The 24,838-nt window shown below is 31.6% G+C and overlaps 2 protein-coding genes across 2 annotated transcripts; both read left to right on the plus strand.

Moving 5' to 3' along the window:
* Nucleotides 1-9,426: 9,426 nt before the first annotated feature.
* LOC140964187 (70 kDa peptidyl-prolyl isomerase-like) lies at nt 9,427-15,207 on the plus strand. Its single transcript, XM_073423759.1, has 13 exons — nt 9,427-9,760; nt 11,126-11,212; nt 11,479-11,739; nt 11,830-11,904; nt 11,981-12,061; nt 12,138-12,332; nt 12,780-12,869; nt 12,970-13,145; nt 13,241-13,363; nt 13,699-13,973; nt 14,056-14,176; nt 14,259-14,301; nt 14,874-15,207. Exons 1-13 carry the CDS (start codon nt 9,568-9,570, stop codon nt 15,047-15,049), a joined length of 1,896 nt encoding a protein of 631 aa, XP_073279860.1. The 5' UTR covers nt 9,427-9,567; the 3' UTR covers nt 15,050-15,207.
* Nucleotides 15,208-21,437: 6,230 nt separating this feature from the next.
* Nucleotides 21,438-22,325, plus strand: LOC140958942 (uncharacterized). Its single transcript, XM_073416574.1, has 2 exons — nt 21,438-21,612; nt 21,808-22,325. The coding sequence occupies exons 1-2, from the start codon at nt 21,489-21,491 to the stop codon at nt 22,056-22,058; spliced, it is 375 nt and encodes a 124-aa protein (XP_073272675.1). The 5' UTR covers nt 21,438-21,488; the 3' UTR covers nt 22,059-22,325.
* The last annotated feature ends 2,513 nt before the right edge of the window (nt 22,326-24,838 follow it).

Genomic DNA, 24,838 nt, shown 5'->3' on the forward strand with positions numbered 1-24,838 from the left:
ATATTAATTTTTTTTAAAAAAAATTAATCGATTTTGGCTTGCTTAAATTTTTTAAACTTGAAACCGATTACTTGTCCATGAAAGATTTCTGATTTTATCAATTATTTGTTTACATCGAAAACTAATCTATTAGAATGTATGCGTCTAAAAGGGTAAATGACAAGGTAATCATTTTCCTTATTATTATAAAATTGACAAATTATTTGTTTACAAAATATTGTAAATAAGACTGCAGATCCGATCTTTATTTTGACACTAAAAGTGACTGAATGATTGATTTGATAATGAAATTCGTAACGTTAAAGTCAATTTTGATCCAAAATAAATGTTTGGGACTGAACCACAAAGGTAAAAATTTGTGTGAGACGGTCTCACGGGTCGTATTTTGTGAGACGGATCTTTTATTTGGGTCATCCATGAAAAATTATTAGTTTTTTTGCTAAAAGTATTACTTTTTATTGTGAATATCGGTAGGGTTGACCCATCTCACAGATAAAGATTCGTGAGACCGTCTCACATGAGACATACTCATAAAAACATATTATAGGGCTAAATCGGGATTTTTTTTCTCAACAAAGTGAGTGATCAAGATTCAAGCTTTACAAACTTAAATGATTATAGTATCATATTAAGCGTGAAAAAAATATATTTAATTTTTACTATAATTTTAATTATATCAAGACTCGAGTCATTTTTATATCTTTAAAAAAAACTTCATCGATTACTAACATAACAACCATGAGATACATCTATGAGTCTCTAACCGATCCTAACACATTTATATAGTCATTTTTATATTTTTAAAAAATAATGAACAAAATCAGGATACAAACGAATAGTCAAACAAATTGTGATTGTACATAAATTTGAATCGATCAAGTTATTAATGGTTTAACGATGAGACTTAAGAACACCCAAATTGGTGCATTATTTGGTGATTAATAATACCAATTAATGTGTGAGCAACAATGTGAGTGAACCAAAAATTCAACTCAATTTATTTAATTTGTAAAAAAATGTAAAAATATTTGCATTAAATTGCGTGAGAGCATACGCCTTGTTGGAGCACGAGGGTAAAACACAGCAGTCCCACCTCACATTCCCCCAATTAAATTTTAATAAATAAAATTTAAAAATTAACAAAAATAATCGTTTGGCTATGTTACTATTTAATTTTAATTTTTTAATTAAATCATGAAAAAATGTTTATTTTATTATAAAAATTAAAAAAATTCTGAACAACTATTTCATTTAATTAAAAATATATAATTTTTAAAAAATTAATATTTAAATAAAATTAAAAATTCTTAATGGCTAGTTTAATAAAATAATAATAATTCTCAATATAAATACTAATCAATTTCTACAAATTCATTCATCCAAACACATTTCTACTAATCAATCATACTCCATATGTGTTATCTACCATTCTCATATTCTCATTTTCATTCTCTATATTTATTTATTGAATCCTAATTTTTATCCAAATGTCTAATTATTCGAGCAGCTCTAGCTCAACAAGTGAAGACGAAAGTACAAAATGAAGTTCATAATGAAGTGTATGATCCAAGAGAATAAATGATGTTTGGGCATCCGCATTGGTTCATATTATAATACTTACCATCTCATAAAAAATCATAGGGTCCACGTGCCACATATATATTATATTAATACATTTATTCTCTCACATTAATTTTAATATTGACACTCATTATTTGAGGGTTTCGTTGTCTACTCATTCATATTTATTCTTATTTTACAAATTTAAATGATTACTATTTAATATAAATAATAATATTATTTAAATATATTTATTATGTAAAATTATTTTATCTTATTTTATTTTATTAGTGTACTTTATTTAAAATTAAAATTTTATTATGAATTTGAAATGAAGGAGTATAAAATATAAAAATAAATCACACTTGCATAAAATTTTAAAAAGAAACAAACATATAAATTAAACGTCAAGAAAAGTTGTAAAATATTAATTCAAAGATTTTTGTTGTATTTTAACAAAATATGTTCTAAGTCGGTACGAAGTTGGTGATGCACATGACTGTCACATATTTTGGAATTTGTCTGGAGATAATCATGAAATCCTCGGTTTGAGCCCTGGACGGGTTGTGTGAGTTCATCACTTTCATCGTTGTACCAATTTTTCATGTGAAACCCCTCATCTTCAACAATCATATTGTGCAAAATAATGCATGCTAACGTAATATGTTTTTAATTTTTTCTGTATCAATAACGAGCTGGACCTCTAACAATTGTCCATCAAGCTTGGAGCACCCCAAATGCTCGTTCAATATCTTTTCTCGTAGCTTTTTGTCTTTCTTTAAACAACTTCCTATTGGGATCCTCCGGGCAAGGAAAATTTTTCGCGAAATTAGCTCATTTCGGATATATTCCATCTGTTAGATAATATCCCTTTGTATATTGAGTTTTGTTGGCCGTGAAATCAATCTCCGGGGCATTTCCTAGCAAGACGTTATTGAATATGGAAGATTCATGCTTGTATACTCAGTAAACTTTGCCAACATATTGTCTAAGTTTACTGTCATACACTCCGTGTCCAATTTCTTTTTCCCTTTCTTTTTGTTGTCTTCTGACCTATTGGCCGAGTTTATTCTTCGTTTAAGCCTACATGTAAACTCACATCTTGGTTGGATGAGGTGTTGCTTGCTCCCGACTCCGAGGTCTTTGTCTTCTTTGTGCCAACAAGGTGATCAACGGACTGTGGAGTAAATATCGGATGGTCTTTTACAATTCTCCACACATGCTCGAAATCTGATGTCTTTATTTTCATCGCGATATTTTTCATACGCAAGCCGCAGTATATCCTCATCAATGTGGATGCTATGATACACATTATAAATGCTATTGTAACTTACGCTGAAGTGATATACTTTTTTTTAGATGGTATTGTGCTAGTGCGATCGTATGACACTTGCACTTCTGTTGGGTGCACCTACGGGACGAGCATGACCATTGTCATTGTAGTAGCTTGCAACACGTTTCAAGAAAGCATCCACCTTTTGATCATTGCTGATGATTGGTCATCACTGATAGTGACAAACAATTTTGCTATGACATCGTCTTCAACCTTTATCTAGATTGACTGTTTTTTCCTAACCTCAGAATCAGAATCCACATTCTCCAAATTTGCGTTTAATTTGAGACGTGTTGCAAGCTACTACAATGACAATCGTCATGCTCGTCCTGCAGGTACACCCAACAAAGTGCAGGAAAGCATCTGCCTTTTGGTCATTTCCGATGATTGGGTCATCGCTAATATTGACAAACGATCTCGCTAATACATCGTCTTCAACCTTTTTCTAAGTTGACTATTTTTTCCTACCCTCATAACCAGAATCCACTTTCTCCAAATTTACGAGTTTAATTTCGAATTCACGGTTGAATAGTTGAGTCTCCGAGATGAATGTCGGAGTGGCCAGTTCATTTTCCGTCAGAGATGTAAAAGTCATATTGGTTGCATGTGGATTAGATGAATAATTTGGTGGATATGTATTTGTAGGATCGAGCGTTTGCCGCTTTCTAAAAGTTATAGCTGGTGGTAATGATGCAACTCAAATCTTTTAAACCGCACAGCAGTTCAAGTAGCACGATTCGATCGTTCTACCAAGCAAGGACAATTATTGCACCCAACAATCTCCCTCCCAATAATTGCACTGCTTGCAATCAATGGAAATCGAACATGTGACCTTGGCTCTGATACCAATTGTAGGACCGAGCGCTTGCCGCTTTACCAAAAACTATAGCTGGTGGTAATGGTGCAACTCAAATATTTTAAACCGCACATCAGCTCAAGCATCACGGTTCGATCGCTCTACCAAGCAAAGACAGTTATTGCACCCAACAATATTATATGGATAATTTAGTGGATGTGAGTTATGTGGATAATTTGGTGGGTAAGGAAAATATGAATAATTTGGTGGAATTTGAGAATTTTGGGAAGAAACATTTTCTTCCAGCATTTTTGGATAATTCACGAAATTTCTAAAAAAACCTCGGTTATTTTCATCTATTTCGGAACAAAATAGAATTTTAGAAAAAAAAATATTAAAAATAAAAATAAAGATGATGAAAATAGTAAATAGAAGATTTTTAGAGTGATTTATGATGTAGAATAATGTGTTTGGATGTTTGAAATAATTTGTGGAATAAGATGAATATTTATATTTTATTTTTTAATTAAAATAACCGTTAATCAGCCGTTCAAAATTTTTAAATTTTTTTTAAAAAATTCAACCATTAAAAATTTTCCATAATTTTTTACAAAACTTATATTAAAATATTTGAATTAAATTTTTTTAAAAAAAATAAAATTTTAGATGCGTGCACAAAATGTCTCATGAGCATTCAAACAATTGAACGCTTATGCTGATGTGGCCAAGTGGTTGGGTGATTAATACCCACCCACATTTGTTCGAACACAAATGGTTTTGAACACTAATGTGGTTGCTCTTACGCATGCTCCAACTAATAAGACAATTACATGAAGCATATCAAAGAAAGAATAAAGTTCATCCAAAGAAATTGTGAATCCGGTCACTCGAGGTTCTCGTCTATAATTATTTTTTCACGAACCCAGTGTATCCAGATCATATATTTCGAAAATGATTTCGGATGTTTAGAGAGTTATTCCTTCGCATTGTGAATGCACTTGAGGCTCATTCAACATATTTAAATATGGTTAAATTATCTGGTGATCGATGAATGTCAAATGCTGATGATATTCAACATCTTCTTCAAATGCATGAAGAGAGGCACAAATTCCCTGACATGTTGGGTAGCCTTGATTGCATGCACTGGAAATGGAAAAATTACCCAAATTCTTGGAAATGCCGGTTTACAAGAGGTCATGGGTCCGAAAATCGTATTTGAAGCGGTCGGTCACGTCTCAAGACTTGTGGATATGACACGCATTCTTTGGGATCACGAGTTCATGTAATGATATTAATATGTTGTACGGATAGTCAACAATGTCTTGCAAAGAAATGCCCTAAGATCAATTTCACGGTTAATGACACTCATTATACGAAACGTTATTATCTAACAATGAAATATATCCAGAATGAGCTACTTTCGTGAAGACTTTTCCTTGCACGAAGAATCCTAAAATGAGGTTGTTTAAGGAACGACGAGAGTTTGCAAGAAAATATGTTGAACGAGCATTTGAATTGCTCTAATCTTGATGGGCGATTGTTAGATGTCAAACTCGTTATTGGAAAAAAAAATAATTAAAATATATTATGTTAATATGTATTATTTTACATAACATGATTGTTGAAGATGAGGAGGTAATGTGACAAATTGGTCCAACAATAAAGCGATGAACCTGCACAACACGTCCATGACTCAAACCGAGGATTTCATGATTATCTCCAGAGAAATTCTTAACTTTGTGACAATCAAGTATATCACTAACTTCGTGTCGACTTAATTAAGCATATTTGAGCACAATACAATGACATTCTGTGAAGTTAGTTTATTTCAAATTTCAAAAAATTTGATTTATATGTTGTTTTTAATGTTATGTAACTATTTTTTCATATGTTGTACTCCTTCATTCAAATTTATAATAAAATTTTAATTTTAAATAAATAAAATTCGAAATAATTAAAAAAATTTTAAAACATTATTTAATTATAAAACAATAATATTATGTTATTTAAATAGTTATAATTTATAATTTTAAATAATGATAGCAAAGAGTCGTTGATATTAAATGAATGTGATTATGTATTAATAAGGACATCCGTATTCGTTACCGTTATAACACTCACTACCTCATCAAAAATTGTTGGGTCCACATGTCACATACACATTATATTAACACATATATGCTATCACATTCATTTTAACATTAACACTCATTATTTGTAGGTTCCGTTGTCCACTCATTCATCTCATTCTTATTTTCCATTACATAAATTTAATTTCAAATTATTTACAAAATTTAAATTATTATTATTTTATATAAATAATAATATGTTTTTATATATTTAGTACGTAAAATTATTTTATCTTATTTTATGAGTGTCATTTATTTAAAATAAAAATTTTATCATAAACTTAAAATGAAACAGTACAACAGAAGAAGTATAAAATTTTCAAATAAAATTGATATGATGAAAATAGAAGAGAGAAGATTTTTTTTAGTTNCTTATTTATCTTATTAAAATAAATTAAATAATATACATGTATATAAAATATTAATATATGTAATTAATGGAGTGGGCCACTTTTTACTCTCCTTTAAAAAAAATAATAAAAAATTTTTTTTATAAAAAAAGAAGAAATGTGGACGTTCAAACATGTGGCACAAGTAAGTGGGTGATTAACAATCACCCACATTGGTATGAACACCAATGTAGGTACTTTAACGAGAAGATGTTAATATATTGAATATGTGACACGTGGTTTTCGCGTTTTTTGAGGAAGTTGAAGATGAATTAACGTAGATTAATATGCACCAATGCGGGTGCTCTAAACAAGTCAAAAATCACAACTTTATAGACCACCTTGGCACGTGATAATTAAGATTGTCGATCTGAAAAGACCTTTGAAATGTTGGAATGAAAAATAAGAATTTCCCCTTTTTCAACTGACTATGAGTTTTAATCCTTTAATGAACTTCGTCTCTAACTTGATTATGGTCCCAGTTCTTGACAATGTCATTTCCAATTTGATTATGGTTTGAACAGATTTAAATAGAATTTAAACCTATAAATTTTAAAGGAAAAATGGTTAGTGGTACAATTGTAAGGTAATCAAACTAATCAAGGTCATTTTTTTAACTGTTATATTACAAAATAGTATGAATATTAATTTTTTTTATTTAAAAAACGATTAAATTTAATTTACATAAATTAAATCGTCTATAAAACAATTTTAGTTAAGATTTCATATAATTTTGGTTTCTTATTTTTAGTTATCGGAACTGAATTGCAAATACTCGGCTCCGATTTCGAAAGCGATATTGAAAAACACTTTTAATTCAAGAAAACATAAGTCGTATTCATCTGGTTTGGATTCATCACAGCTCGGAATCGCAGAACCGAAACCTCATTGGTCGAATATTTGAGTTCCAACTTCTGAAAGGGTTGACATATTAAAAACGAACTATAGAAAAAGCATTAACGAAATATCGTCAATTTCGCGGCTATCGCAAAATGTTGATTTTCTAAATTATTAAATATCTTTTCAAGTATTTTCAAAAATTTTATTTTTACACAAAAAAAAAAATCACTACACTTATCGTGGTGAGCGTTCTATGAAATATCAATAGAATCGGAACAATAGCCTTCACAATGATTTCATTGAACCATGGTTCCAGCTAAGAATTGGGAAGGATCACGTTGCCTACTTGCAATACCATTCTCTATTCTGCTTGAATTTATAAATTTCTTGAAACTCAATTTCTGGATCATTTTCCTTCTTAAATTTGCCTTTTGATCGAGTTTGATAGTCAATAGAGTAAATTTGCTTTAAATCCCTACACCCAAACTTAAATTTGTATTCTATCAATATCAGAAAAATTATGTGTTTACACTCCTTGATCTACAAAAAATGTTTAGGATGAAAATCAATTCAAATCACTAAAATATGATACTAATATATGATATTTGATTATCAATTGTTACAGATCTGATAATAATATATGATTAATGAATACTCAAACATGTATAACAAATATTAATATTAATGACACATTTGTCTTTTCGGATGAAAATCAATACAAAACATTGAAAATATGATACTAATATATGATATTTGAGTACCTAATATTTCAGATATGATACTAATGTATGATTTTTAAGTACTCAAACATGTATAACAAATGTTGATATTAATAAAGTTGTTCATATTTTATATTCAAAATCTTATCTTTTGTATCAGATCTAAAACAGTTGATACTCAAATACCGTATTTTTAATGTTTTGTACCGATTTTTATCCGTGAAAACATGTTGACCCGAGGAGTGCAAAAATTTTTTTTCGTAGATCGGAAAGCCCAAACACATATTTTTTGTTTGAGTTATTTGTTCGAGTTTTATTTCAGCGTTTTGTTTTTTTTTTTTTTGTTTAGGTTTACTAGAACTTTGATTTGTATGTTTTGTTGTCTTCATGCAATAATTTTACGTCTTTCAATCGATTAATAATTTTATCAATATCATAAGTTTGTTTAACAATATATTATCATGGTCTGTGGTATTATCGAAAAATTTGTGGCACATTTTGGTTTTTTCCAATTTTATTTGTTTGACGGAGCTTCAATCGGTTTTTATTAAGGTTGTATTTAGATGGATTGATTTGAAATCAATGGATTTCGATTATTCTTTTATTATTAAGAATGAAATAATAAATGAAATATTAAATCATACCTTAATTATGTACACATTAGTTACACAAAGTATAATGTATTTCAAATGTTTTCATTATTGAGTGAACTTGAAATTCATTATAATTAGCATGAAAAAATACATAAACATGAAATAGATGAATTTTAAGTTTATTGTCTTATTTCTCTGAAACAAAAAAAATACAAAAATATATTTCAAATCCATCGATCCAAACGCAACTTAAAATGACGGTTAAAATGGATGATTTTATTATTAAAAAATTGATGATTTTATCTCTATAGCACGAAATCATCTCTATCTTTCTCTTTTGTTTTGCATTTTCTTATATATAAAAACTTTTATGTGACAGTCTCACGTTTTAATTTTCTGATACGAATCTCTAACCAACTGCATTCATGGAAAAAAATAGTTTTTGTATGATAAAAGTATTAATTTTTATTTCAATTATGAATCGAGTTGATCCACATCATGGAAATAGATCCGTGAGATTATCTTACAAAAGACTTACTTTTATATCTATCGAGGATGTCTTACACATACTCAAAGCCAAGATCATGTCATATATTAGGGGTCAATAGGCTTGGGCACAAATTTAACTGTTCACTTATAAAAAAATGTAAAACTTCTAATTTTGAATTTCCAATTTGAAAAACCACATAATGATAAAATAAACAAATTTAATTTAGTTTTGTTTATCTAAAAATAAATTTAAAAATATATTTTTTAAATTAAAAGCAGGATTCTAAAAAAAAAAACTCAATTAAACGATCCCAACACAAGATTTCATTAAATTTTTTGAATGAATATTTTTTATAAATATATATTTATATTAAATACTTTAAAAAATATCTATTTAATATTAAATTTATGATAATTCTATCGACTTATTTAAAATAATTTAAGTATAATAAAAATTGAAAATATTTTTATTTTTAAACTTGTACTAATTTGGCTTAAATTTGATTTTTTAATGAATTTTTTTGAAACTATTAAAAGTTTAAATAAATACCAAACCAAACTCCACTCGGGACCGTTTGACTCTCACTCGCTCGAGCTCTCCAACACCTGAGAACTTTCTAGAGGCAAACTGCCCGCAGAAGAAATTCTTGATTCGGTTCTCCTGCGTTATAAAATCTCGAGCAGATACTATTTAGGTTTAATCTCGAAGGTTTTCCGTTATGGACGATGACCTTGATTTTCCAGCTGCTGGGAACTACGATATAGGAATGGACGAAGATTCTGATCTTCCAGTTGAAGACCCGGTTCCCAAAGTTGGAGAAGAGAAAGAGATTGGAGAAAATGGGTTGAAGAAGAAGGTTCTGAAGGAAGGTGAAGGGTGGGAGACTCCCAATTCTGGAGACGAAGTTGAAGGTATAAATATCGTTGATTTGTTGTTTATCTTCTTTATATATTCTTGTTCGTAAATTTTCTTGATTGATTATGAAAGGGGCTGTCGATTAGAAACGGACATGAATTAGTATATTGTGTGTATAAGAAGTTAGTGTAATGTTCTGTGCCCTCAACACGATGGCACAACATATAGCGAAAATTGATTATTTAACACACACGTACCAGTTTTAAATTATGCACAGTAGTGCAACGTCTCGGGCTAAAATTTACTAGGAAAAAATGTAATTTGTTTATACAAAATAATATTAGTGAAAGTAACAAAACCAAAGGAATTACAATGCATCAAAATAAACGAAACTAAAACACAAGATGCATAAACCGAAACAGCTTAAAGCAAATAATAGAAGAACACTTTTCGATCAACACTCAGTGTTGTTCTTCACGTGTCTTCATCACCAATCAGCAACACAGGGTGATCGTGAATCAATCACTTAAATTCTTCAACACGAAAATTGTCTTCAACTCTGAACTTTGTGTATGTTTTGGGAAAAACTCCAGTAGCTGCATAAAAGTCCTCTCTAAGCCGTGCACGGTTCCTCACTCAACATTCCATGTATATAGATCTTGAACTCATTATCTTTCCATGAGCACAAGATCCTACAAACATGAAAACAAGAGTTTATTAGGAATAAGACTTTATTCAAATCTAAGATATTATATGTTAGAGATAAATACCAAACACAAATCATATAGGATAAATGTCAAGATTAGATTGGGTTAAACAAGTCTAGGAATGCAAAACTAAATAAAATACAAAGATTAATTAGGAGTAAAATATTCCTTTCAGATTAGATTGCGATGCAATTGCGTAAAACCCTTTTGAGATGTGAAATATAGATTGGCGGATTAGCCCCTTTTTTTTTTTTTTTGGTCTAAATGATGCATTTAGAATCCATCATGATGAATTCGACAAATTTTGGGGTATTGGATTCTTGATATGTGGGATAAATTTTATTTGAACAAATCTTGTGGCGTTATTTGGAAGTCTTGTTTGTCAATCTTGATGCAACTGCTCGAATTGTTGGTCTGTTGAACAATGTGATACCTAAATGTGAATGTTGCTCGCATTTGCCGACTGCGATCTTTGGGAAAATTCACTGGCATTGCTTACATTATTGTTTAACAAATTGACTTATGCCATAGGTATTACTGGAGTTCACATTCTATGCATCAATCTGTTACATTTTTATAGTGGGGATACTATGTAATTTAGGTTGGATGTTATGTGGTCAGTTGGTTGGTTATTTTTTTTTTATAAAAAATTAGTACGTAGGTGATTTTTTTAACATTTACAAATAAGCATAATTGGTTGTTGATTTTATGCAGTTCATTATGTGGGTACGTTGCTGAATGGTGAACAGTTTGATTCGAGCATTGACCATGGCATGCCATTCAATTTTAAGTTAGGACAAGGTATGTTTCTATTCAATCAAATGTTTCGTGCTTAACTAATGAGGAATATGAATTTTTATCTCAGCCGCTCGTGGTCTCTCTTTAACTGAGAACATGTATTTTTTGAGGCATGCAGCAGATAAATTCCACTTTATTATTGGAACATTTGATTCAATAAAATTTGAATCAGAATGCCGATCACAATCCTCAAAAAATGATTAAATGCAAAATTAAGAACGATCCAGGTGAATTGGTATTGTTATGCTATATTTTCTATAATTTTGTAGGACATGTGATAAAAGGATGGGATGAAGGTATCAAGACAATGAAGAAAGGGGAAAAGGCCCTCTTCGTCATCCCACCAGAGCTGGCCTACGGAGAGTCTGGATCCCCTCCGACAATACCTCCCAATTCTACTCTTCAGTTTGAAGTTGAATTGCTCTCTTGGATAAGCGTCAAAGACATAACCAAGGATGGAGGAATACTGAAAAAAGTAATCAAACAAGGAGAGGGTTGGCAGAATCCTAGAGATCTGGATGAAGTGTTTGGTGGGTTATCTGTGCATATTTTATTGATCACTCCATTAATTAAATCGGGTAAGTCATTCATATCTTCTGCAACCCTGTTATGAATTGCAGTCAAGTACGAAGTTCAACTCGAAGATGGAACACTTGTTTCAAGCAAGGATGGGGTAGAGTTCACTGTTAAAGATGGTATATTTCTTCTGATTATTGTTCTTTGCTCTCTAGTGAAACTGTATGTGTATTTCATATTGTATTTCGCAATCAGGCCATCTCTGCCCTGCTCTGTCCAAAGCTGTGAAGACGATGAAGAAGGGAGAAAGAGCACTGCTCAGTGTTAAGTCAGAATGTAAGTCTACTTCCTTTCATATGTTATTTTTCTAAGGATGCTCCATTTGGTTACTGATCATCAGTAACTTTGGTAGATGGATTCGGAGAGAATGGTAGTAAAGCCGTTGGCAATGAATGTGTTGTGCCAGCAAATGCTACACTTCAAATAAATGTGGAATTGGTCTCATGGAAAAGAGTTTCCGATATCGTCAATGACAACAAGATTCTGAAAAAGATCTTGAAGGAAGGAGAGGGTTATGAGCATCCAAATGACGGTGCAACTGTACAAGGTAAGGCAGGTTTTGGAAAATGCTGAAAAATGCATGGTTGAACGCTAATGACCCAAAATTTGTACTAAATATATCGGGATAACACAAGGAACTAGGGAATGATTTATCAACCAATGTTACTCTTATGTTTAAAGCGTCATAAACTGTGAGAAAAATTATCTATTTCTTGAAATAATTATGGCCTTTGTAAATTGCGTGGCAAGTTGAAATATAATTATTTATAGTGTACATGTGCGTGTTAATGTACCATATCAATTTGTAAACAAAGAATAGCAGTAATTTGTGGAGACTATCAGATCATGATATTAATCTATTTGGCATACAATTTCATTATATCTTAATGCATTTTATGATTTTAAGCATTTGAACACATATTGTGGGTCACAGCCTCCAGAATCTCTATTACCATGTTTTGCACATGTATACTGAAAAATCATTGTGTGACAGTGAAATTGATTGGGAAGCTACTTGATGGAACTGTTTTTACAAGACAAGGTCATGATGAGGAGTCGCCATTTGAGTTCAAGGTTGACGAAGGTAATTTTTCCATTGCTTCAATGCAGAAAATATGTGACATTCTTAGGTCTCTTTCTAATGTTATTCTAATCGTGGCTCTATGATTTTACTTTTTCTACAGATGAAGTGATAGAAGGGATAGATAGAGCAGTGAAGACAATGAATAAAGAGGAGGTTGCACTTCTGACAATTCAGCCAGAGTTTGCATTTGGACCATCTGAATCTCGACAAGAGCTAGCTGTTGTACCTGGCAATTCGGTTGTATATTACGATGTTGAGATGGTTTCCTTTGTGAATGTTGGTGACATAACTGTGTCAATTATATATAAAGTCTATTGTCTTGAATTTTGTAATTTGAAGCTTCAATCTCTTCAACATTTACATTATGTTAGGAAAAGGAGTCCTGGGAATTGAGTAAGGAGGAAAAAATACCTGCTGCAGGAAAGAAGAAAGAGGAAGGGAACAGATGGTTTAGAGCAGGAAAATACAAGCGAGCCTCAAAGAGATATGAAAAAGTATGCTTGTGATTTAACAATGTAGCACCCTCTGTGTATATGGAGCACAGTTATGAGAAGAAATCACATCCTACTTCTGAGGTTCACAACTGTAACACACACATACAGATTTGAATAACTGCAACCACTGCCTTATAAATTTGTTCATTTTGGTTTTAGACCTATACAGCTTGGGACTTCAGATATTAGGTTACTGAATATTTGGAACTTATGTTTGAAAGGTCAACTATACTTTTGAGATCTTGTATTAATCCATTTCTTGGGAGATGTTTTCACGACAAAGCCAAACCTCTCTTCTTGTTACTTTTCTAAGTACAACTTTCTTCCATTCTCAGGCTGTTGCGTTCATTGATTATGAGTCCTCTTTCAGCGACGAAGAGAAAGAGCAGGCAAAAGCACTCAAAGTCACCTGCAATCTCAACAATGCAGCTTGCAAGCTGAAACTTAAGGAATTCAAAGAGGCAAAGAACCTGTGCGATAAAGTGTTAGAAATTGATGTTGATAATGTTAAAGCTCTTTACAGAAGAGCACAGGCAAATATTTTTCTGGTTGAATTGGAGTTAGCAGAACTAGACGTCAAGAAAGTCCTTGAACTCAATCCAGACGACAGGTTAGATGCCTCAAGTTCTTCCAGGTTCTGTCTTGACTATCGTTATATCTCACCTTGTATGAAAATAAAATGCATATTAAAGGGATGTGAAATCGGTGTACAAACTTTGGAAGGAGAAGGTAAGAGAATACAACAGGAAGGATGCCCAGTTTTATAGTAACATATTTGCAAAAATGAAGACATTGGAGCAGGTAGAGGCTACGGTAAGTTGAGAAATTTAATACTAATTGGTTTCTAGTTAGTTTCCGTTATGGGTAAAAGAAATTTTTCCTTGTCTTAATGCAGGATACACCCGCAAGACGTGGGGGAGTTCGAATGGCTGTAGAGAGTAAGGCGTAATTTAGTCATTTCATTTTATCTCCATGAACTTGCATCTGTCTCTTTTTATCGTTTTCTAGTTGTCCAACATAGAACCTTTTGCCGCTGCAAAGACTCAATTATCATTGTTTTTCATAATATGTAAAAGCTTATTGGTAGTGAGTTTTCCTAAGCAGTTCAAAAGTGCTGAGACTGATTGCTCCTAAATTTCTTTGCCTGGTTCCTTTGTAGTACTTTTTCAAATTTTTTCCTCTTGTGTTTTCTGTCGATGAATCTCGTTACAGAGTTGAAATGGTGCTTTTCAATCCACGAGTTTGAAATTTACAATCATTTGGACAGAAAAAGGGGTCATGAATTTAAAACCATCATGTTACTATGAGATACCTTCTATTTTCTCACATAATCTTTTGATTAAGAATTCCAAATTTATAACAAAATAATTATTCCGAAAACATGAAAGAAATTTAACCTGATGACATGCTTCGAGTCACCTTGAGAGCATTTGTGGCTTGTTTTCAGGATTTCAGTACAGATTTACAAATATCCATACCTGTAACCTTGAAATATTCTATTCCTTCTCAGGATTGAAGGGAGTTCTTCTACCATTTTTATCCGGAAAAGACCTCCAGACTGCAGCTTTGGAGAGCAATGATAGAGCCGTTCATTCTGCGAACCGTGCAAGAGCTTTCAAAGTGTGGCTAATATCCCTACTAACCATACTTGTTGCAGTATATTGGTCAGTGTTCAAGAAAAAGTAACAACATGATTTCCCTTCCCATACGTGCATGTTAGGGAGTAAAGGCTGTGTTGCATCTTTTCTACTCCAATGCCTTGTGGAAGCAGTGTACCATGCATATGTACCATAATTAGTTCAACATTTGTTCTAAGTTGATTCTATGTTCTTGGAACTTCGTCACATGCACGGTTTATTAGGTTAATTTTATGAGACATATTTTTTATTTGAGTAATCATAAAAAAAATTTATTTTTTATGTTAATTTTTATTGTATATATAAACATGATCGATCTGTCTCACGAATAAAGATCTGTTATACTATCTTACAAGATAACCACTCTTCAAAATAAATAAGAGCACAAAAGTAAGTCTAATATAATATATGAATATTATATATTGGATAATCCATTTTATATCCTCAACAATTATACAATTCACGAATGATTGACAAGTACCCTTGCAGATTACATTAATCTGAGCACAAACAATTGTGAGGATTAAAGAAAATGATAAGAAAATAAGACAAAATTAAAAATAAAAATACATGGAGAGAGAGGATTTGGAGACGATTTGACTCTATTATCCATAATTCCCCGTCATGTTTGTACCAATGAAAAATGCTGTGGATCGATAGAGTTGGAATAACATATTTTTTTTACTAAGGTAGTTAATTAAAAAATTAGTATTTAATTTATAGAGAGTTACACACATTCATGTCATTTCTGTTTTAAGTTCCAAGACAAAATCTAGACTAGTAATTTAAATAGCGATTACTAGATTATCTTTTAATAAATATGTCGTGCCTTTCGTGTTTTAATTTTCATTTGACAATTGGAATAACTTGTAAAAATGTTTAAATAGTTCGAGCCGAATTTGAACTCAAGCTCGAATGCATCTAATTCGAGTTTAATCCGACCTTTAAAAATTTTCACCATATTCAACGTATTTAAATACTAGTATATTTATTTTTAAAATTTAAAAATATTTTTTTTACATGCACCCACGAAACCCGTCAAGTTCACATGTTTTTTTTTTTAAAAAAATTGAGATCTTTTAATGCTTCTACACAACAAAACAGAAATAAATTATTTAATATAATAAAAATATTAAAAAAATTATTGATTTAGTCATTCATGTCAAAACGGCATGGTGGGACGGCAAACCCAGCCCAACCCACCTTCCACAGGTTACGCGGGCCGACCTGCTTATTTTTTTAAGAAAAGAATGCTAAACATTATTGCAATAAACATAGAAGAAAAATATATTTCGGTCAAATAGTTTAATAAAATACTTAAAAACATTAAAATACTTCATTAAGTGCACAAAGTTGTGCTTCCTAAGAGCATCTCCAAGGCTGCGCTATTTCACCAAAATTTCACCAAAATAGCGCTAGCGCAGCCCCTTTCCTCTGCGCCAAATTTGGTGCAGACCCCTGCGCCTCTTTTTTTTTATTTGTATTTATTATAAATATTTGTATTAAAAATTATAAATATTATTTAAATAATAGTATAATATTTATTTTATTATTTTAATAATTAGATATTTAATCATAAAAATTTTAAAAAAATAATTTTTGATTTTTAAAATATTTATTTATTTATGTTAATTATTAATATTTAAAAACTAATTTGATTTAATGATTTTTAATTAATATAAATTAATACAAATACAAAAAATTAATATAACTGACGAAGATGCTCACTTCGCACTGCGAAATACTTTAATTGATCATTTGTGGACAAAATTAGTCATAATTTAAATATATTAAATAAATTATAATAATTAATATATGTAAAATAAAAAGAATATTTCGAGAATATTCTTTTTGTGTAAGATTTGAAGTAAATGAGTTGGAGATGAATGTTGTATTTGGTGCAGAAATCGCACTATTTTAGTGTAAATTTTGCACCAAAATAGACTAAGGTCATCTCGAACCACAAAATCTATTTTGGTGCAAATTTTACACTAAAATAGTGCGATTTCTGCACCAAATACAACATTCATCTCCAACCCATTAACTTCAAATCTTACACCAAAAAGAATATTATCGAAATATTCTTTTTATCTCCAACTCATTTACTTCAAATCTTTGTATTTGTATTTGTATTTGAATTATGTGTTTCAAGTTGTATTAGTATTTCAATTATCTTTTTCAATTTATTTATGAATTGTATTATTATATTAAATTTTTTGTATTTGTATTAAAACTATATTAATTATAAATCATTAAATCAAATTAGTCCTTAATTATATATAATTAACATAAATAAATAAATATTTTAAAAATCAAAAATTATTATTTTTAAATTCATATGATTAAATATCTAATTATTAAAATAATAAAATAAATATTATACTATTATTTATAATTTTTAATATAAATATTTATAATAAATACAAATAAAAAAATAAAAAGAAAAAAGAAACAAACCCCTGATTTGGCGCAGGGGAGTGGGGCTGCGCTACCATTTTGGTGCAGCCTTGGAGATGCTCTGAGGATTTAGTTGATCATGACACCGTGACACTTTGATCAAGTTTATGAATTTATCTACTTTTCCTCTACGTATAGTAAATGATATTGGAGAAACTCTTGCACAAAGTAAGATATTGCAAATTTTATTTATATCATGTTCAAGAAGCTAATAGAAATCTCAATAGGGTCATTAATTAATTAAAAAAAATCTCACTTTCGATAGCAATTTGCCAAGAAAAATCAATGGAATCCGAAGTTTCAAAAAGCAGCACCCGCAAGAAAATAGAAGCACGTCTTCAAAAAAATATAAAAGCACAAATATTTTACCAGATATATTTATGTCTTGACCTGTTGAGCAGCGACGATTGAGCAGCTAAGATGTGTATGGCTGCGGCGACCACCTTCAATCGGCAAGGAAAGCCACTCGAATCTTGAATAACAAAGAGAATAAGAGATGAGGATTGAGGAGAAATAATAAGTAAGAAATAAGATATGAGAGATGGTCAGATACAGGCGCAGGCAGGAGACTTATTCAATTTCCATATCTTAAAGCCAAAAAATGTAAAACTCTATCCTAATTTGGCGGGCTAGGCCGCTCTGTTTAGGCCCGTCCTATCTCAGCCCGCAACCCAAACGGATGAGATCATTTGGCCCATCTCCAAATGTCTGCTGTTTTATCAACCCAACCCGCTTAATTTTTATGACGGGACGGGCCGGTCCGACGGACCTGACCCAATTTGACAAGTCTAGATTTAGTATCCAAACCCGCTTTTGGACCATTTTGACCGGGTCGTAACTCGCTTCACTACCCGTTTGACATGTTTATATTTCGCCACAAATACAATGTGTATAATGTTTGGATGACCAAAAAAGTGAAAATCACGACCCAACCCGAATCCCACCCCAAAAAATAAAATCTCGACCGACATTTTTCTTGACCCGAGTTGTCGAGATTTTTCCCTGGTCGATCAATGTCAGAAGAGGGATAGGAAAACTAATATCCACCAGACAGGAACCCGACCCGATTATTTTAATAATTTTTAATTTTTTTAATATTATAATATTATAACACATTCAGTTAGAAGATTGTAATTTTAAATAAAATATAATTGGATCGAGAGAAAATGCCTAACCCATTTAGAAGGGGTTAACCCATATTAAATGGTTAACTAATTCATCCAAATAAAATAAATTAACATAGACAAATATTATAAATAAAATAAAATTATACAAAATAAAAATATAGATTATCATCATTTTCTCTCATTTAGTCAAAAATCAGAAGAGTGAAAGAAACACATTGTTGTTATCACCCATATATTTATAGGAATATCATCTCCCTACACGATGAGATCCTAAACTTTCAGGATATCCTCTATCTTCCTGACGGGATCCCAAAATATTCAGGTCCCGATATTGTTGAGTACGGGATCAGGAGGAAAAAAATAAATCTTAATTCTTATCGGGACGAAAATTGGTCACGAAGGTTACGAGATGGATCCCGACCTGATCTCACACTTAGTTTAGTAAGGGATGAAAAATTATACCTATTATCATCCCTATATAGTATATGTGTTATTCGATATATGTACTATATATAATGTAGCTATAAATGATTTAAACTTGAGTTTCAATAAGATGTAATTTTGTTAAATTTGACAGCTAATTTTTTTTACCGACATTACAAAATTGATGCTATAAAGGAATCTTATTAATAAGATGTTAAGGGTTACCAGGTCAAAATACTTTAATATACATTTATGTTCTACTATTTTAATATCTTAAATTTAAATATCAAATTAAAATAAAATAACAAAAAAGGTCAAATTTTTTTTTTCACAATTTAACTAATTTATTATCGTTAATAAAATGTAAAATTTTAGAAAAATATAGAGGAAGGTATAAAATTATAAAAAAAACAAATGAATTTTTTGTATTAAAAAACTAATGTTTTTTTTTAAATTGAATACATGTTAAATAAACCAGGAGCATAGCCAGAATATTTTAATCTGGTGGACAATATTTGTTTGAACTGCATAGCTAATTTCTCCTTATTTTCTTTTTTTCCCATTAAATAAAATTTCAGAGTATTTTCTCTTTCTTGGATTAAGGAACAGGAGCGTAGACAGAAATTTTTTTCATTCTGGATTCTGATACAACGGAGCCTAGGCTGAAACTTGAATGAACAATAAATATTTAACTTATTAATGAGCCTTACAAAAATTTAATCTAGTCTATAATTAAAATATATAATAATATCATTTTTTTTTTATTTTTTTATCCTGGGCTGGAGCTCACCTCAGCCTTTGGGGTGGCTCCGTCCCTGTTAAAGAATTTAAACATTTAAAATTTACGCAAAGCATCTCCCAAGAAAACAACAATTATGAAAATCTTGGCCACATATTTTTTTTTATCTCCAATTCATCCATTTTATAGAACCATGCATGATAACATTAAAGATTCAGTTTTTTTTTTGCTTACTGAACCAAATCTTTGAATAATGTTGGAGATTTTGGTGAATGGAATCTCCCAGAACATATTGAGTTATATAGTTGTAGCAATATTTTGATTTCTAAGATCTTGAAATTAAAGAATAATAATAATTTTAATAGATAAAATCTCCATCAAACTCAAGGCCATAGTTATCTTTCTAATATTCCCACTGTTTCAACTTTAAAATCGTCATCTCTTCACAAATTAAAGCTATATTTTTTAACTATATTAAAAGAGAGTAAGTCTCTTGTGAGACGGTCACACGAATTTTTATCTGTGAGGCGGGTCGTCAACTCTCCTGATATTCACAATAAAAAGTAATACTCTTAACATAAAAAGTAATACTTTTTCATGGATGGCCCAAATAAAATATTCGACTCACGAAATTGATCTGTGAGACCGTCTCACAATAATTTTGTGATTAAAAGATTAGAACCCACCAACTCGACTATTAAAGTTTGGACAAAATTCTGCCAATCAATAACCTACTATTGCCCATATACACTATCGTCCGCCCCTGAACCAAAGAAAAAAATTCATCCTACTCGATTTCCGAGGCCACATGGCTATATTAAATGTTTATCTAACGGTCTGCCTAGATCCAATTAGTCGACACCGACAGAAGGGTAAATCCCAGATTCTTCCCATATGAAATGGCATTTTTAATCTCTTTTTATCTTACATAGTTTCTCATTTTATCATTTTATCGAGTCGATTTATAGTTTTAATCTATTAATTTGCGATTTCTTTCAATTTTAATATTTTGTAATCAAAGTGTTGACGTGACACCAAAAATTGTGCAACGTTGATCGATACTCCAGTGAAAAAATGACTAAAAACGAAAAAAAAAGGAGTAAATTAATGGACCAAGACCGTTAGTTGAACGATAAAACATACAAATTACAGGACCAAGAATGCAATTTTCTCAATCAACTAGAGCGGGTTATCTTATTTCTGGAGTTTGTCTTACATCCCTAAAATCAACTATTAGATGGTAAAGTTTTATTAAAATCAATGGCCAAGAGATGTACTTTCTTCTTACCAAGAATAATAACTAAAATCAATGTGTTATGTTGATCAATATTGAAGTCAAAATTGCTACAAATATGTGTTTACACTCACTTTTGATATGATAAGAATAATTATATAATGATTGAGAGGGCCCTTCGCTTTATTCTATTTTAGTTCTTTTCATATATATATATATATATTATATAATATATGAATGGATAACCTTATATAACCGAGGAAAGTTTTAATTAGTTGCCATTCCTCCTCCTAAAATAAGTGGCCGCCGCCTTGGTAAGAATTCTTTGTTCCACCACTGCCCAAAATTATACTAATATCAAGATAAGGTGAAGGACTTTTGGTGATGAAAATGTAATAATATAATAATGTCCAATCTTGTACAAGATTTGTCTATAAATAGGGAAGACCAACATGCTAATTTTTTCATCAAAAACCAAAATAAACCCATCAACTTTCAAGTTTACTATATGGTGAAAATGAAAATAGGTTCCAATGGAGTTCTTTTTCTTGGCTTTCTAGCCTTGATTCTTCTCGTTTCCTCGTCAGCAGCAGCCCGGAAATTGGCAGAGACGACCGTTCCCGTCGAGACATGTAAGTCGAAAGTATTGTGCATGCATTTTTCAGCACTATAAATTTGAACTTACAATTTCACAAGATAAATATAAGTTCAATGTACGTCCAGATAGTGAGGTTTCTAGAAGCAGGAATGCAATGGAATTAACGTAACGAGACAACATGTGAACTTTTTTTAAAAAAAATATTATACTTAATATGATTTATATGCAGCTAAGGTGAGTACTACCGCCGAGGAATACCCTCCTCTTCGTCCTCGACCACCTAAGAGACCTCCGCAGATGATGAGCGCTACTAACGCGGAAGAATACGCTCCACTTCGTCCTCGACCACCTAAGAGACCTCCCCAGATGATGAGCTCTATTACCGCCGAGGAGTACCCTCCACTTCGTCCTCGACCCCCTAAGAGACCTCCCCAAATGATGAGCACTACCACTGAGAAATATGCTCCTGTTCTTCCTTGAGCCGCTAGGTTATATTAATGGAGCCCCTTGCGGCTCCAACTGCTGAGGCAAAAGTTAATTAACGGCGTTGCATGCATGGGGGCTGATTTCGAATAAGTATAAATAAAGACAACTCCCAAAATTAATAAAATAATGTACTATTTAATTTTCTGATAAATTTAACAGTTTCCATTTGTAAAAGTATCAATAAAAATGCATGAATTAAGTATCTTTGTTCATGCATTGTAAGTGTACGTGTGTGTCTATGTATAATGGGACCTTGCTCAAGTTTGACTCTGTGTAGACGGTAGATTACTGTCACGCTTCTATATGATTATGGGCTGCAAGTAACTACCTAATATCCAACTCAACTCCTACATAAATATCACTTCTTGGTACTCAAATTCTGTACATCTTGATTTCTTAGTTTCCATTCTCATTCTTTCTGTTGTTGAGTATTACTTGTTGTCTATGTTTATGTAAATCTTGACATTGAACTCTTGATCAATCTCGAAAGATTTGAAACTGGGAATTAATCTCATCAATATTTGTATGTATTGACATTGATCTCGATTAAAGTGCTTAGACACCGTTCATGATTAGACATCTGCTCATGTCCCGTCCTCTCTCAGCTGTCATGCCCTGTCTTCTTACAACTGCCCATGCCATGTTCTTTTTCAGTAGGCATGGTGACCCATATTGGTGGGCCCGTCTCCTTGCGATCGGCCCAAGTGGGAAGGAGCCCGATTTGGAAAGATATTTGCTGATGATTAAGTGATATCATGACCCTGGTCGGACGAGATGATCCTTGGTCGGGCAAGATGAGCTCTGACTAACTAAATTCTACCGGAGCTCTCACTACTACAAAAAGGGCAAACGACAACGGATTTTGTCGTAGCCATTTAAAAACTGTTGTAACTGAGGGTGTTGTTGAAAGTCCGTTCAACGACAACGGTTTTTATCCGTTGTGGAAGATCGAATTTGTTAAAACCGTCGCAAATAAAAATAGCGACGGGTATGAATAAAACCATCGCTAATTCAAAATTAGCGATGGTTACATAAGCCGTCGCTACTTCAAATCAGCGACAGTTTCGTAAACCGTCGCTAATTTAAAATTAGCGACGGGTAGCAATTACGACCGTCGCTAATTTTAGCGACGGTCATCTGTCAAGATTTCCGTCGCTAATTTGTTTCGAAAAATAAAAATATACTTTTAATAATTTAATAAATCTAAAAGAAACTAATAATCCAAACAAAAATCGTGTAAAAGAAAAAAATTTTAAGTGTTGTGAAGTAGTAAAATCGTGTAAAAGAGAAAAATTTTAATTGTTATAAAGTGGTTAGAAAAATTTTACGTGTTGTGTGAAAGTGATAAAATTGTGTAAGAGAAAAAAAAATTTTAAGTGTTGTGTAAAGTGATGAAATTGTGTAAGAGAGAAAAATTTTAAGTGTTATGAAGTGGTGAGAAAAATTTTAAGTGTTATGTGAAGTGATAAAATGGTGTAAAAGAGAAAAATTTTAAGTGTTGTGGAGGAAAATAGAACGAAAATGGAGTTATTTATAGACAGTTTGCGACGGATTTTGGTTAAACCGTCGCTATTGGCGACGGTAAATGATAAACCGTCGCATATTTTTATTTAGCAACGGTTTGGATTTTAACCGTCGCTAAAATTAGCGACGGTTTCAAAACAATGTCGCTAATTGTAGCGACGGGTTTGTCAAAACCGTCGCTAAATTTAAAGATGCGACGGGTTTTGTTAAAACAGTCGCTAAAATTAGCGACTGTTATTTCAAAACCGTCGCTAATTTAAACGTAGCGATGGTTTTAACATACCGTCGCTAAATTTAGCGACGGTGTTTGAAATAACCGTAACTAAATATTGCAACGTTTTCCAAAACCGTTGTTGTTTGTCAAAAAACCACGCTAATCGACAACGGTTTCTTCAAAACGTTGTCAAATGTTCAAAAAAACACGCTAATCGACAACAGTTCATAGATCCGTTGTCGTTGACCCAAAAAAAACGCTCAAAGACAACGGTTCTATAAACCGTTGTCATTGATCCCAAAAACCGTTGTCTTTGACTCCAAAAAGACAACGGTTTTTAAAAACCGTTGTCTTTGCCCCCAAAGACAACGGTTTTCGATAAAACCGTTGTTAAAAAACATACGACAACGGTTTTTGTGAAAAACCGTTGTCGTATGTGCGTTGTTGTATGCAGAATTTCTTGTAGTGTCTACTTAGTTTCCCATGAGCAACTTAAAATCTTATCCTGCTTTGGTCTTCTCTTCTTGCCTGAATCCAAAGATGACCCGTGCCTTTCCAGGGCATCAGGGAATTAATCACATCAATATTTGTATGTATTGTTTTTTTTTTTTTTTTTTTTTTTTTTTTTTTTTTAAGCTAAACTTTGGATAGGAAAATCTTGATTTCATGTCTCCTACTTTACATATTTCTTTGTGAAATGTATTTTTGTTTGATTGACATGTATATTCTTGTTTGTATTTTGTCTATAAACTAGATAAAATTAATATACACATATAGTTAGTATTTTATACTACAATTAGGGTGCTAAAATGTGATTTATCTTTGGTTATGTTAGAAAAAGTAGCTTGCAATCCCCTCATCCAATCAAATTGAATCCTTCACAAAGAAGAATATTGCCTACGGCGACAAATCTTCTAGTTGGTTCATGAACAGAAAATACCATAAGGATAACACGACCAAATATGCAAGAATATTGCCTATGGCGACAAATCTTCTAGTATGTTGTTCCATTTTACCTCGTATGACAAGTGTCAAA

Source organism: Primulina huaijiensis, chromosome 2 (genome assembly GCF_012295235.1).
Source record: "Primulina huaijiensis isolate GDHJ02 chromosome 2, ASM1229523v2, whole genome shotgun sequence".
Lineage (NCBI taxonomy): Eukaryota > Viridiplantae > Streptophyta > Magnoliopsida > Lamiales > Gesneriaceae > Primulina > Primulina huaijiensis.